At 42.2% G+C, this 14528-nt stretch overlaps 3 protein-coding genes across 3 annotated transcripts; 1 reads left to right on the top strand and 2 right to left on the bottom strand.

Moving 5' to 3' along the window:
• Window positions 1-381: 381 nt before the first annotated feature.
• On the bottom strand, window positions 382-1188 carry LOC6619358 (adult-specific cuticular protein ACP-20). The gene has a single exon (XM_002043539.2). The coding sequence runs from the start codon at window positions 1137-1139 to the stop codon at window positions 543-545; it is 597 nt and encodes a 198-aa protein (XP_002043575.1). The 5' UTR covers window positions 1140-1188; the 3' UTR covers window positions 382-542.
• Window positions 1189-2501: 1313 nt separating this feature from the next.
• On the top strand, window positions 2502-3304 carry LOC6619357 (histidine-rich glycoprotein). The gene has a single exon (XM_002043538.2). The coding sequence runs from the start codon at window positions 2562-2564 to the stop codon at window positions 3177-3179; it is 618 nt and encodes a 205-aa protein (XP_002043574.1). The 5' UTR covers window positions 2502-2561; the 3' UTR covers window positions 3180-3304.
• Window positions 3305-3426: 122 nt separating this feature from the next.
• On the bottom strand, window positions 3427-4152 carry LOC6619356. Its single transcript, XM_002043537.1, has one exon. It carries the CDS (start codon window positions 4150-4152, stop codon window positions 3427-3429), a length of 726 nt encoding a protein of 241 aa, XP_002043573.1.
• Between the last annotated feature and the right edge of the window lie 10376 nt (window positions 4153-14528).

The raw sequence follows: 14528 nt of genomic DNA, 5'->3' as shown, positions 1-14528 counted from the left end.
GCGCCTCAACTTTTGGTTTCAGGCGGCGCCGAGCGGCAAGTAAAAGTCGTCGTCGACGCTTCGCTGCAGCTGTCTAATGGCATTATAAAATTTATACCTGCCAGCATTACGTTTCGACTTTACATAAATTAATGGCGATTTGCCTCGCGAGTTTGTCGTGTCTCAAATTGGCCAGTTAATCCTGCTAATCCGTATCAAAATCAAGTGCTTGCGACTTGGGAAAACTTCCCAGAGACTCGTACACAAAGCGGACACTACTTTTTTACTACATTTTCATCATCTACTACATGACATCATACCTAATTAAGAAAGTTCTGTATCATAAGGAATTTACTAACCTATAATATCTAGTAGAGGATTAATTAAATATATTAGAGTACATTTCTGATTTTAAACAGCTACGCTTATTTATTTCAATAAAATTATACATATCGTCAATACTACACTTGTAAAAAGCTTGCTTTAGTCAGGTAAGTTTGTTGCATTGTTAACTAATGATGTTTCCAGATCGTTTTCGCCGGGTGAGTCCGCATCTTGGTTGCTTAGTGCAGCTGTTTTACGCTCACGTAGCTGCTGGCGTGGCCTCCGTGTCCGTATCCGTATCCGCCGTAGTGCGCCACATCGTGACCGTAGCCGTAGTCGGCGCCATAGATATCACCGTGTCCGTAGCCCTTGTGGTAGACCTGGGGGTGGTGGGCGTGGCCTAGCTTCTTCACCACAGCGTTGAAGCCATTGTGGTCATCGGCAGTGTACTCCACCACTCGTGTGGTGCCGTCCGATTCCTTGAGGGAGTAGCTGCCCTTGACCTTGTCGCCATCTCGCGTCTCCCACTGGCTCTTCTGGTCCCCGGTGTGGGCATCCTTGACGCCGTAGTCGAAGTGGTACTTGGGATAGTGGTGGGGCTCGTGCTTGTCGTATTCGTATCCGTAGTCCGAACGGCCGACAATCGGATAGCCGTGTCCGTAGATGCCACCGTAGGCGCTGACCACATCGTGATCGTATCCGTAGCCCAGGCTCTTGTGGACGGGTCCTTCGTGCTTGGTCACCGAACTGTAGCTGGTGGCGTGTCCACCATGGGGAGCTGCCCAACTGGCTCCCACCAGAAGGGCAAAGAACAGACCTACGCTAAAGGATTTCATATCGGTCACTTAATCGCTGTTTTCCAATCGGAACTTTGATGATGTCTGCTGGTTCTTGGGGAGCTCACCTAGACTTTATATAGCTATCGAAGACTCTGGGGCAATCAACCATCGGGTGGTCATTCTCTTGGCCACACCATTCACCAATCGAGCTGGCTGATTTGATAATTACCTCACTAACTCGTACTTATTATTATTGTTTCGGCCATTGAGCTCTATAGAAAATCGGCGCATTTTATTTAAAGTCCAATCCGTTACAATTAAATTCTGCTAGTAACTAATAATATTAGATCGAAAAGGTTTTTGTTAGTTCGTTCGATGGGTTTGGTATTCAGTCAAAGAGAAGGGAAAAACTAAGACAAGAACTTATTGCTTAATTTATCAAAATTAGTTATGACTGAGAATGTGAACTGACGAAGGCTGCAGATTTTGCTTCAAAAAACAAGGAAATGCTGTTAAACTAACTAAGAAATAAACATTGTAGTGTTGGACTTTTAAATCCTTATCTAAATATACGAAGCGACCCTATTTTTCAATAAATAATTACGGGTTTTTTTTAGAAAGCTGTTGTCTTCAACATATATACTATATATTATAAAGTTCTTAATAGTTTTAGAACTTGAACTACAGGATATTTTTATTAAATATGGAAGTTATTGCTATAGATAGCAAAACAATTTATGCAATTAAAAGTCTTAAAAATAATTGACATCAGCTAAGCCAGGCTAAGTACCAATTTGCTTATATTTTCACGGATTTTAAATTTCCAAGCTTAAAGTCTATTAGCCTTGTAAATTATATGCATTAAAAAACACTATCGGTAAGTTAACACCAATTCGGAAGCTCTGGGTGCCCCACAGCAGACCCCCTGGGCAGAAACACCGACCGATTGGACGGTCCGCCCAACGCCGCCCTCCCCTTTTGTGCCCCCTACCGCACCGTCCGTCTCAAGGTCATTTGGAGTGAAGTAGGCGAAAAAGAGGGTCCAACCGTAGAAACGCAGCGAGGCGAGGCGGCTATTGCTGAGCAATTTGAAAGCGGGCCGCACTTGTTGATTGATTTCTAAGCAACAAAATCGAAAAGCGTTGCGTTTTTCAAGCATTTGAGCGATGTTCACGCCCCGCTTAATGATGATGTTGTTGTTGTTGCTGGTAAGTTATAATTTGCCAATCGACCGATCGACCGGCCAAGACTATGAATACGAATGGGGAAAAATGAAAATTTGCACAAAAATTCGAAGCATTTTTTATACCCATTTTTGGGGCTCTTACTTTTTTCTAGCCTATTTAGCCCCGAGTGTAAAATGTAATTAATCGATCCATAGAATGGCCAGAAGTATAAAAGCATTGGGCATTGTCTGGTGATTATAACAGTTCCAATCGTGATTTAGGCCAAGCAAGTCCAAGCAAGAAACCAACGAAAATGGCCCACCAATTGAGCATCCTCTGCTGCGCACTTCTGGGTGTGGCTGCTGCCAGCTACATCCCTCATGGTGGATATAGTCACGAACACGGCGTGGGTTACAGCATCCAGACGCATCACGAGGCGCCCAAGCAGTGGCAGGATCACCACCAGGCTCACCACCAATGGGTGGATGCACCGAAGGCCCACTCTTGGGGCACAGTTCAGGATCACCACCACCAGCAGTGGGCTCCAGTCGCTGCGCACGATAGCCACCACCAGTGGAGCCACCACGAGGAGCCCAAACACCACCCCAAATATGAATTCAACTACGGGGTGAAGGACACCAAGACCGGCGACATCAAGCAGCAGTGGGAGACCCGTGATGGCGACAAGGTCAAGGGAGGCTACACCATGAAGGAGGCCGACGGACGCACCAGGATCGTTGAGTACACCGCCGACGCCCACAACGGATTCCAGGCAACCGTGAAGCATGTGGGACACGCCAGCCACTTGGAGCACAACTCCCACTCCCATGGCCAGCAGTACGGACATGGGCATGGTCATGCCACCAGCTACGTGGATGTCAAACAGGACACCGGCAGCAAGTGGGAGGACAAGAGCAGCAAGTGGTGGTAGAGGAACTGACCAAACTGACTGACTGCAAGCGATTCGGACCGATCTAATTATTGTAAATATAACTACAAAATTGTTAACTTAAATAGTAGGGAAATATATTAAAGTGCAGAAAAAAAAGCTACAAATCAAACTACTTTACTATTTGAAGTTTTTACAATAGTTCTGGCCACAACTAAATCCGTTTATTTATTGAGAGTAACAACCAACCGATCCAATAAAATCGGAATTGGATGATTATGTTATAATTCTAAGATACATTCGATTCGGTGGATGCGGAGGCCTTGGTGTCTTGCAGTCTTTTGTATTCCTGCTCACTTAAGGAGGTTCGGAAGACCTTAGGCACATCTTTTGTAAGGACTTTGAAGGTTTCGGCTTGTTCGGAAAAGTCCTTCCAAAAGTTGTCATCAGAGACCGGGTTCTTGGTAAAGATTTTCTTGATTTTCATATACACTTCAGTGGCTTTTTGGCGGATGAACATATCATCCTTTTTAAATTCTTCTACATCGCCCCCAAACTCCTGAAGATCTCGCATCTTGTGAACACATTCCGGGTTGCGGAGTAGCATCATTCTGGTAATTTTCAGCCTTTTCATCTTGGTAAAAATGCTTCTGCACTCTTTGGGATCCCAAGACCTTAAACAGCACTCCAGTTTATTAAGGAGAGCGATAAAGTCACGTTCGGTGATAAGAGCTTTCTCGCGATTTAACAACTCCATCTCAAATTGCTTCGCTGCGACCTTTGAAACCTGTGTCCGGTTTGGAATCACTATTATTCTTCCTGGCATTTCATCAGGCTTTAGTCGACCACTCTGCAGATCCAGCTTTATCCGATTGGCCTCGATTAGAGCGTCTTTCAGCCAAGTCTTTCTTGCGGTGGCGTTTCTAAAGTTCTTCGGCTTATTCCACTCGATGTCGATGCCCAGAGTCGTGGACTTCGGAACGAATGCCATTAAAAGTTTTTTCGGACCTCCCATTTTTGATATTATTAGTCTGCTGAGACTGAGAAACAACGCCTGAGAAATCCTATTCAAGGCCTACTTCTCGATTAAATTGATAAGTAGAAGTAAGCTATGGGTGACAACCCCAGATCATAAAAACTGCCTACATTGGTTAGCTTTAATTTAACATGTGTGTATGTTGAACTAAATTAAAAAAAGGAATACAATAAAACACATATATTATTCACAAAATTAATCCTCACGACCCTAAAAATAGTATCTTTTGTATTACATAAAGTGTGACACTTTGTAGCACAGGTAAAATACATAAAACATCTACTTTACATTACTTCTCGTCGTACCAAGTACCAAAAATGTTAAAAGAAAATGAGACCCCTGTCGGAAATTTTCAGAACTTCGGGTTGCACTGCTTACAGCCGGCAAAGCGGTTTATGTAGGGTAAGAGGCAGTTCATTCAAAATGCATTCGCGCCTTCTGTTAAAATTAAAAACGATAAATATTTTAACTTTAATTTACTTCTACATTGATTGTCGTAAAACTATGTAGTCCTTCGAATTGAGTTTTATTGATACTAGCTGCTTGTTTTTTTGACATCTTGAAAATAAGTGTCTTTAAAACAACCGCGAATAAACTTTGTCATCTGGTCCGCACAATGATGGAATGCTGTCCAATGTAAGCCAGAGCATCGTGCCCTCGTCATATAAATTCATCAATTAAACATTAATTTATGCCGTGAAGCAAAGTTTTGCGGTCCCATAAATCTGGGAGGGCTGTTTGTCCAGAACGCAATCGCCGGAGTCGGTGGAAAACCGAGCTGAATGCCTGAGGTCAGGCATCCCGAGGTCCGAAATGATTGAAGTAGCCGCTCCAGGAAAATTCCACTTCCAATGCTCCGAGGATAAGACTGCCACCACAAATGTAAATGATGTTGAAACATTTATTGGTTACAGAGAGAAAATTTCGACGCCGCGATAGGCGACAAACTGTTGACAGTTTGGATCCCGATATGCCAGGGATATGGTCGGATTTATTTGCCAAGCTAGTGGTGCATGTGTGCAAGGGGCAAATCCTTCTCGGACCTTTGGCTCATAATTTGCAGCTGCTCCACACACCGACGTCCAGCTTGGACCCCTTCACTCCCCACCAATTTTTCGCCTTTATACGGTTTCATTAAAAATGCAAATGAGCACTGGAGATTGCAATCGTGGTCGGCAGCCAGGTGGGGTCAACACGAAAAAAAACCGATAAACAGAAAGGAAAGCTCACACAAAGACCGAAACACAGACATAAAATTTATGCCAAGGGTTCAGGGACCGAAATTTATTGTTTCTATCGGGTATATCGACTACGAAGCTGCTCTTGTTCTCATCTTCATTTTTGTTATAATAGTAAAGGAAAATAGTTTTTGAAAACTAATCAAAGCAAAAATGGATATCAAATTTATCCGTTAAGCTTGTACATTTCATTAGGAACTGTCTTCATTAAAGGATTATATTTTTATATTTTCTTATATTGTCTTTGAGGAATAGAGTACTTTATAGATCAAAACTATTTTAAAATGAAATTTCATTCATTTTATTTCATCAAATTTCAATTCATCATTAGATAAGTAGAATTTAATTTAAAGTCAACTTACTTACTTACTCCTTTGTTTCTTGCTCCATTTTTACTTGTCAGCAATTATGAAAAAGTAAAAACATATTCAAACTTCTTATCATCTGATTGTTTCAGATTCGGCAGTTCTTTGATTTGTTTTGCGATTTCAGGTTCCAGTTTCTCGCAGTGCATCCCAATTGCATTCTTTTCGTAATATAGTACTGTTTCCCCTTTTGCAACTTTTTGTTGTCGCTTGGCCAAAGGCGTTCGCCAGACTCAGAATGGGGAAAAAAGTGAAACAGAGACGGAAAAGAAGGAAAAGCAGCTCGAAAGCCGAATTAAATCGTCGAAAGTTCAAAATGAATGAAAAGCAGCTAGCGACGAATAAATGAATGAAACGAAAATGAATGCCGAAGTGTTTTGGGCTGGGGTGTCGGCGAGGAGTGGAAAAGATCAGCGCCTGGAAAAACCGTTTCCCCCTTTGTGTCGCCTGCAGCTTTCAGTTTTCAGTTTTCCGCCGACCATCCTGCCCCGTTGTTATGACAGGCGGGGCTTAGGAGTCCAGGGTGTGCGGGAAAGTTTTGCCTGATTTCGGCGCCGCTCAAAGTATAATAATGTGACCCGGCGATCCCATCCTCCACCTTCCTTGGCTGCCGAAGTTCCATAGAGCTGTCATAGGTTTCATATTTTATTGCTGGCTCTGGGGGTCCTTATAGCACAATTATAGAGTAGTTCTTCCAAAATGACTTCAACATTTCCAATTAGAAAGGAATATGTTTTTCTTTTTTGTGATTTTAATAATTGGTAGAATCTTAGTCGGGGAAAACTATTAATATCTCTAAGATTATATTTGTATTTATACTTTTCATTGGATTTTTTAAAAGAACCTTAGCTTGAGCTAGTCGTTTAAGTAAAGTTATAATTTATATTATATTTATTTAACTTTGTTGTAAGATATGTAATCTAAAAAGTGAAACATATTATCTTAATGTAAATAATAATCATGTCAAATCTGTGTTGTTGCACATCCATTGCATGTACGTAAATTTATGTATTATTTTCTCCGCTCGAATTTTCGGCATCACTGCCGCCTTGCCGCGAGGTAGGCGTGGTCAGGCGTGGCCCGGTGGAAAAGTGAATCATGGTGGCTAGCGTTGCTTCAAGTGCACACTTTCTCATGGCTTAGCACTTTGCTGCATGCCTCGCTGGCTTTTCCAGAGCGCCGGTGGGAGCGGGTAACGGGGAAAAGGGCGTGGGCGGGTGGGGAAGCGAGGCTTATGCAACAAATAATTTAATTTTATGCTGCATACAAAAAGGCGCAACTGGCAAACTAATGAACGAGCGGGGAACCGAAACGACAACGGAAATGCCACTTTACGGCCTGTTTGACGGAAAAGTGGACGTTAAGTTGTGAATATGATGATGGAGATGAAGAAAGTTGATGATGATGAGCACTATTATGGCCACGGACGGAGCCGCCGCCTGGCCGAGAGCAACAAGCAGCGTTCTGAAATATGGCGCATACGCCCCGTGGGACGAAAGGACGAAAGGCTCGCAAAACGGCAACGAGGTCAGCCCATAAACTGGCCTAAATGTCACATCAACTGAAGACGTCCTGCGAGCGAACGGGAAGTGACATCAAAACGAAGGATTAGGACATAAAAGTGACCCCAGAGGATTCCATTAATTTTTGTGCTCGATCCTCATACGAATATGGTAATTGGATTGTTATTTGACTGCCTTGGTAAAGGTTGTTTATCGCTTGTGGGCTTGGGGAAAAGTTTATAAAGTGCTTATGATTGAGCAATTATTAATACCGTCTTCAAATCGACAAGGACTCATATTTACTCTCTCCTTTTTCTATAAAACACACATATCACCGCTAATTGGTGACCTTCTTAGCCAGGCTTTTGTGAAGGCCTTTCCTTTCTACAGAAAGGCAACCACTAACCACACAGCACCTAGGACCTCCCACAGAAGCAGCAGACTGCCCCGGATTTCATGCCCTTTTGGCCAGCAGACAAATATCTTAATAAAGCCGAGGTCGGCAATCAAATAGTTGAAGCGCAAAATATAAAACACAAAATATGATTAACATATCAAATCCAAGAGCAGCGTTTTGCCAACGCAGACACAAAAAAGGCTTTACATGATTGGGTATGGACCAACAAATAAAAAGAAAAAAGGCAACGGCAAAGGATAACGAAGCGTGGAATTTGGGTATAAAAGGCCAAAACTGACCGCCTCATAAATTGCAAAAACAATGGCAACAACAGCAGCAATATTAATACGAAATTCAACGAACGAAACGGATCAACAAATGAGCAAATATCAAAACCTATAAAACCATTTAGCCAGATGAGCGTGAAATTTCGAACATTTTTTTGGGGAATTTGTGATCCACTTTAAACGTGGCCCAGTGGAAAGGGGGCTGTTGTGGGGTGGCTGGGTTGGCTTTTGCAGCGAAGAATGGCCACAAATTTTGCAACAACTGTGCGGCATTTTATGAGTTTGCCACACCCACACACATACACACACTCACACACACATACTCAACAATGGCAGGCAGTCATGACACTTCTGGGCCAGCGTTAAATAACATTTAAACAGAGGCCCAGGACACGTACAAAGCGCAGGGGCGGCGGCGAGGAGGTGCGGCAGATGGAAGGATCTGGCCATGGATGTGGCGTAGAAGGATGCGGGTGCACTGGGAAAAAAGTCGTGAATCAGTAACACAGACGATACGGTCACAAGGATTATATTAGGAATAGGATTTAAATGATACATTTTCGTCTGCCCACTGTTAAATAAACTAATTTTCTAGAACTAATTCTAGAACTAGAACTAATTTTCTATCATAGAGTTCAAATAGTTCGACTAGAGATTTCTTCCAGTGTACGGGCAAACATGACAGAAGAAGGCTTTGCCAAAGCAGCACCAGAAACATTGGCTACAGTTTTCGGCGGTTACCCTGGACTCCGGCGACCTCTCCCCTGCTCCGGATGCGTGGTACTTTGGCCTGTCCAGCTGCTGTCCTGACTTGTCCTGGCTGCTTATGACGGCGGGAATTAAATTTCATTTAATGTGCCGAAACTTTCCACATAGATATACACACACATGTGGCGTTTTCGGTGGCGTCTGTGGCATTTTATGATAACAAAACCAGGTCAAAGTGGACCTGCTGGTCAGCGGTCGTTCCGCAACTCCCCTGCCACTTGGCTCGGCAGTCGAAAAAATATGATTATTTTCCGCAATTAACCCAAAAGTACATATATATTTATGCACTGTGTCCGACGCAGATTTGGCTTGAAGGTCATCCTTGATGGCCATTAAAAATGGTTTAATTATAGGCCTAACAGATGTTGGCCGAAGACAAAGGAAAACTTTTGCTAATGGGAAAACGCTAATCGGGGAGCATGGAGCGGGATGCCACAACATATGGGGCAATATTGGGATTTTCTGATAAATAATTTATTAACTTTCTAAGAATTTATATTCGTTTTTAAATTGGAAAAGCATTTATGCGCCGTAGCATGCTTTTCATCTATAAAGAAGGCGTACTTTATAATTGCAAAGTAATGATGCAATATATATCTAAATAAATTTACTTGCGTACTTATAATTTGATTTTATTCGCTTATGCCACAAATACTCTTTGCATTTCAATGCTTATAAAGCCTAAATGGCAGACCCCCCATCAACCTGATTTTTATCCCCTTAATTTGTATTTATAAGTACCATTAAGTGTTTCGGCTTAGTCAGCCTCAAAGATCTGACCCATTTCTCCGCGTTTTTTTTTTTTTTTGGCATGGATCCCCGTCGGTGAAAATATTATTTGGCCAGGTAGCTGCAACGACGGCAATCAAAAGGGAAATTCCACAAAGCAGCTCGCCAAAATGGCCCACTTAACGCTTGACTAGGCGCAAGGTCGTCGGGCGGAATCAACAAAAGCTGCGGCGCTGCGGGTGTGCGGTGCGCCGATAATTGGTGGGCAGGGTCTCGCAGGACTCTCCAGGGATACAAGGACCAAGAAATTGGCAAGGCCCAGGAGCAGGAGGAGAGTTTCGTTCTTAAGCGGCACTACATCAGCGGGGCAATTGAAGCGTGCGCCCCCGGGCACTAGATTACGTTTAGTGGGTTAATAAAACGACCAGGCACTTTTATGCAAATTGAATTAAGTGGGTTTGAGATTTCGGGGGAGGTTGCCTCGGCATTACCTGAATAGTCCAAAAAACCATTGCCACCGGAGTATTTAATGTATTATTTACAAAGGATTATCAGTTGTGAGTCGCTGCTCAACTGTCGTCACGCATGGCAGCCCGACAGGATAAGAGGAAGTCAACCTCTGCCTAACGAGGACATCTAATTGCCACCGACAGGATCTGCCCCTTACACCCCCCCCCCCCCTTGCCAACCCTTAACCCCCCAAAAAGACCGCTATTGTTGCCGTCTTTAATTGTATGCATTGTGAGGCGCTCATTAACAAGGCAAATGAAGAACAGTCGCAGGGCTGCCTTGGGAGCCTTGAATGCCAAAAATGAAATGAAAGCGAACCACGGAAGCTGGGAGTAATTCCATAAAACACCTGGGCATGTGTGGGTGTTTGTGTGCCGGTGTGCCTGTGGGTAAACATAATATAAATTAATGAAGCCGCAGGAATTTCCCAGCACAGAAGTCCAAGTTGTTGCTTCGCAAAACAAACCAGTCATATGCTGGTGTTAATTTCACTGGTGTTGAGCGGCAAGTGGAAAACAAATCAAGGATACCATCAACAAACATTGTAATGTACACGTTAAGAGGAAAAACATCCACGGGGGCATGCAACGCGCTGTCTTCCAAAAACTCAGTTCTTTAAACACACTAGATATTATAATCAATTTACACATATTAAGCTTTAAATATATATATTTAAATAAATAATTCCTATTCTCAGTTGGGATATAAATATTTAAAATATTTAGTTGAATGTTTAATCGATGTTGCGTATAAATCTTACTTTTTAAAACTGTAATCAGTCGGACTTCCTAAGTTACTGCCATTAGAAATTCGATATACCCCAAGGATGGATTTACAAGGAATCCACAATTAGACATCCGGTTGCAACACACACGCAAATCTAAATGCAAATATGCACATGTACATAAATGTGTGGGTGTTCGTCGGCTGCGTGTGTGTGTGTTTTTGAAGTGAAAGCAAGTCTTTGTGGCAACATTTTTCCTTTTCGACCGCATAATGTGAACACATACACCCACGTGTTGTATGTATGACATTTTACATAATTAACTGACAATGGCTTTATGTGCACAAACAAACAGCCAAAATACAGACATTCATGTGCTCGCCAACCTCTCCCCTGAAACCACGCGAATTCTCAAAGGACTTAAGTTAATTATCACATTTTTTACACACAATTTTACTTTGCATTGATGCGTTGCACGACAAGAAGGGTGGCGGAGGGCGAGGAGGGGGGGCGTGGCAGGGGCGGGGTCTCGTTAGCAGGAAACGGGGAGCGTGGGCAGGCCAAGCATTAAAGCGTAATTATGTGTATGATTTGTTGTAATTTGCTGTGAAAAGCTTCACAAACAGCCGCCGTGCATGAGATGAGCGCATTTAACCAGGCCTTAACCCCCCTTAGGCCAGCCACGCCCACAGTGTGCCAACCCACCGCCCGTAGGCCATCAATCGCATCGAAAAAGTTAAATAAACTCATTAATATACGATAATCAGGCGGGCATTAAAGGCGTGTCTTTCACATTCAATGGTCAAAACTTGAACTCAGCTCTCGGGAATTTAATCAGATTGAATGTATTCATTCATACTAAATCATATTCTCTTTCTTTACTTTTTACAAAGACGTAAGTTTGTAGAGGAAATATGAGCAATGTAATGTAATGTAAGATAGTTTCAATAAAAAAGTGCTTGTGGTTCAAGCAAATAATATTTGGGCACTTAAATGCATGTATTGAATTTATTCACCCATTTATTCAACAAGAATGTGTCTTGTTTACTCAACAGAACCCTGCGATATCTCCACAGCAATCCTTTATGCGCGCCCTTTTCATAGCCTCCACTTTTCATTTCACGACCGTATTTCCCCGACATTTTCCCCGGAAACTTTCCACGAGGCCAACATTTTGCCAACTTGGCGGCCATTTGAAATCTTTTCCTTTATGCCAATTGGCAGGTCACACCAATTGAACTTTAATCGCCGCTGACTTTTGTCATTGCTTTATCGTTTAGGCGACAACACAGAGTGCCCGTTGCCCACTGCCGCCCCCTGATTTTCCACCCGTTTTCCGGCTTTCCCCCTTCCCCCCTTTCTCCACTCCATTTCGATGCGTCCCCAGGTCCCGCTTTTGAAATTGTTGCCAAAAAACGCGGTCCAGACGTAATCCCCGAACGCAGACTACTCGGGTCCGGCGTCCTTTGTCTCATTGAATAGACCCGGCCACGCCCCCTTTTTTGAGGGGTCCGATTGGGGCGTGTGTGTGCGGGCTTAACTACGCGTGTTCGAATTTTTATGCCCGTCAGTTAGAAATTTTCAGCCATTTCAGCGAAAATGTAAAAAAGAACACCGAAGTCGAGGAGCGTCGAGAAAAAATTTGTCGTACAAATCTTCGAAATTGCCCCACCGAGAACTATTTTCAATGCGTCGGAATCAATAAATTTAGCCCAGGCATTCGCGGCAACGTTTTGTCGGACAATTTGGCGGAATTCCTCAGATTTCCCCCGGGCCCCTCGTCCATGCCACGTTTTCATTACCCCTCCGCTTTGGATAGTTTGTCCGGGATGTCGGTAATCGTAATTGCGGCCCTGATAAATATTAATGTGTGTGTGTGGATGGATTCCAGAGCCTGAAGACGCTTTTGCGCCAAAAGCGCTTCCCATTCTTGCTGTTTGTCTAATGCACGTTTTATGGCCAACTTAGCACGTGCTCCTACCAACTCCAAACACCCAGCAAACACCACACATCGCCCACTTCTCTGACCAGCCAGAAATATATTATTTGAAAATATTTTCCGTTTCCGGTTCCGGCTTCTTCGTTTTGGCTCTGCTGCAGTGGCGCAGCGACCATAAATTTCAGTGAAAGTCATTAGCAAATAGGCTTAGGAGAGCTATTCAACAATCTGAATATAAATTCCAAATGCAGCACACACGTGCCGAAAAAAAAACAGAATAGGAATATTAAAAAGTGCTCGAAAATAAATAAATAATCAGCATGGACTATCAGTTAAATTGATCAAAATGAAACGAAGAATAGAAAAAACAACATTTTACGCATACGATAATTCCAAACTAGTAATTTCCTGAAAAAATAAGTTAATGATAAAAACTACAACCGAGTTTAGAGGTTCAGTTCATAACGAAAATTTTAACGAAGAATATTGAGAGCATGAACAAAGGAATGAGATTGTAAAATTTCAAGAAAATATAAATCTCATATTTATAATAAACATTTTCACATTGCGGAATTTTGTCTGAATAACTTTAATGCGAATTTTTGTTTGATTCAAGATTAACACTTTTGTGGGGAATTTCTTTTTGTGTGATAAGAACACAATTTTCGCACAGTATTGCATAATATTTTCGATTCTAAAAGTAAACATTATTGAATACTTCCTTATCATTTTAAAGAAGCACATTTCCAAACATTCAAAACAAACACAATGAGTGTCAAAATCTGTGACGCAAAGTGAATTCAGAATGCAGAGCAAAATTCAGAGCCAGATTACCAGAACTTTGATTACTATTGGTATCAACCTTTTGTTTTTACTGAATGCGAACTAATCCGAATTTACTTTACTTTCACAGTTCGCCAGCAAGGCCGTTTATTTTCACTATTCGTCTGAAAAAATGTTAATCGCTTTGTCAGCTGATGCAATTCAAATGTCGATTGCGTTGCTCCCAGTCATAGTTGTTATTATTCCATGTGTGTATGTCCGATTGCGAATTATATTGATTCTAATTTTGAGTCAGATCAAAAGAAAAAACAACATGAACTCGAAAACTAGACGAAAGTTCAAGACTCATGTGCAAAAGTCATAGGCAATTACGAAATTGCAGCACGCAGCGCACTCATTGATTTAATACATTACTTTTTTGTTTTTTTTTTCAGGTAATTGCATAGTTTGGAAGTTGGCAAAGACACAGTTAACGGTTAATCGGCGACGCCGTCATTAATTAGCCATAAAATTCATTTTGACAACAATTAGCCAGCCACATGCCAAACTTGGACTTCTGACAACGGACTTGGCCAGTCCGGTCGGGTAATTAGCTCTCGGGCAAACAAAATAAGGCGAATCTGACACCAAACGAACACAAAACAAACAAACAAACAGACTGAGAGCGAAATAGAGACCTCAACTCAGCATTTATTTGCCAATTTCTGACAGTCGTACGGAAAACAAAAAGCCAACCCAGCAAGTTGTTCAAACAAGACGAAATTGCGAATACGCAACTTAAAATTATTATCTCCCAACAGACCAAGTGTCAACAAAGTGAGACAAGGCAAATAATTAGTGCAGCTAAAGCACACACACATGTATCACGATTTTATTACTTGTTGTATCTTTCGGTTCGAGATTTTGACTTTAATAACTCTCGAATGTTAGAATAAATTTAGATATAATAATAAGATAAAAGGGCCACGAACCCTAATCTACTATTCACCGTGTCCCAGTTATGCAAGCTAAGTTAGTTTATACAACTTATTTAAATTGTTACAGCCTCACACAGTTGACACGCCCCTTTGATTACTAACCTACCTCAGTTCAAATCGCTTTATATCAGACCTT

Source organism: Drosophila sechellia, chromosome 3L (assembly GCF_004382195.2).
Source record: "Drosophila sechellia strain sech25 chromosome 3L, ASM438219v1, whole genome shotgun sequence".
In the NCBI taxonomy this organism is placed as follows: Eukaryota; Metazoa; Arthropoda; class Insecta; order Diptera; family Drosophilidae; genus Drosophila; species Drosophila sechellia.
This window is presented reverse-complemented; position numbering and strand designations above follow the sequence as displayed.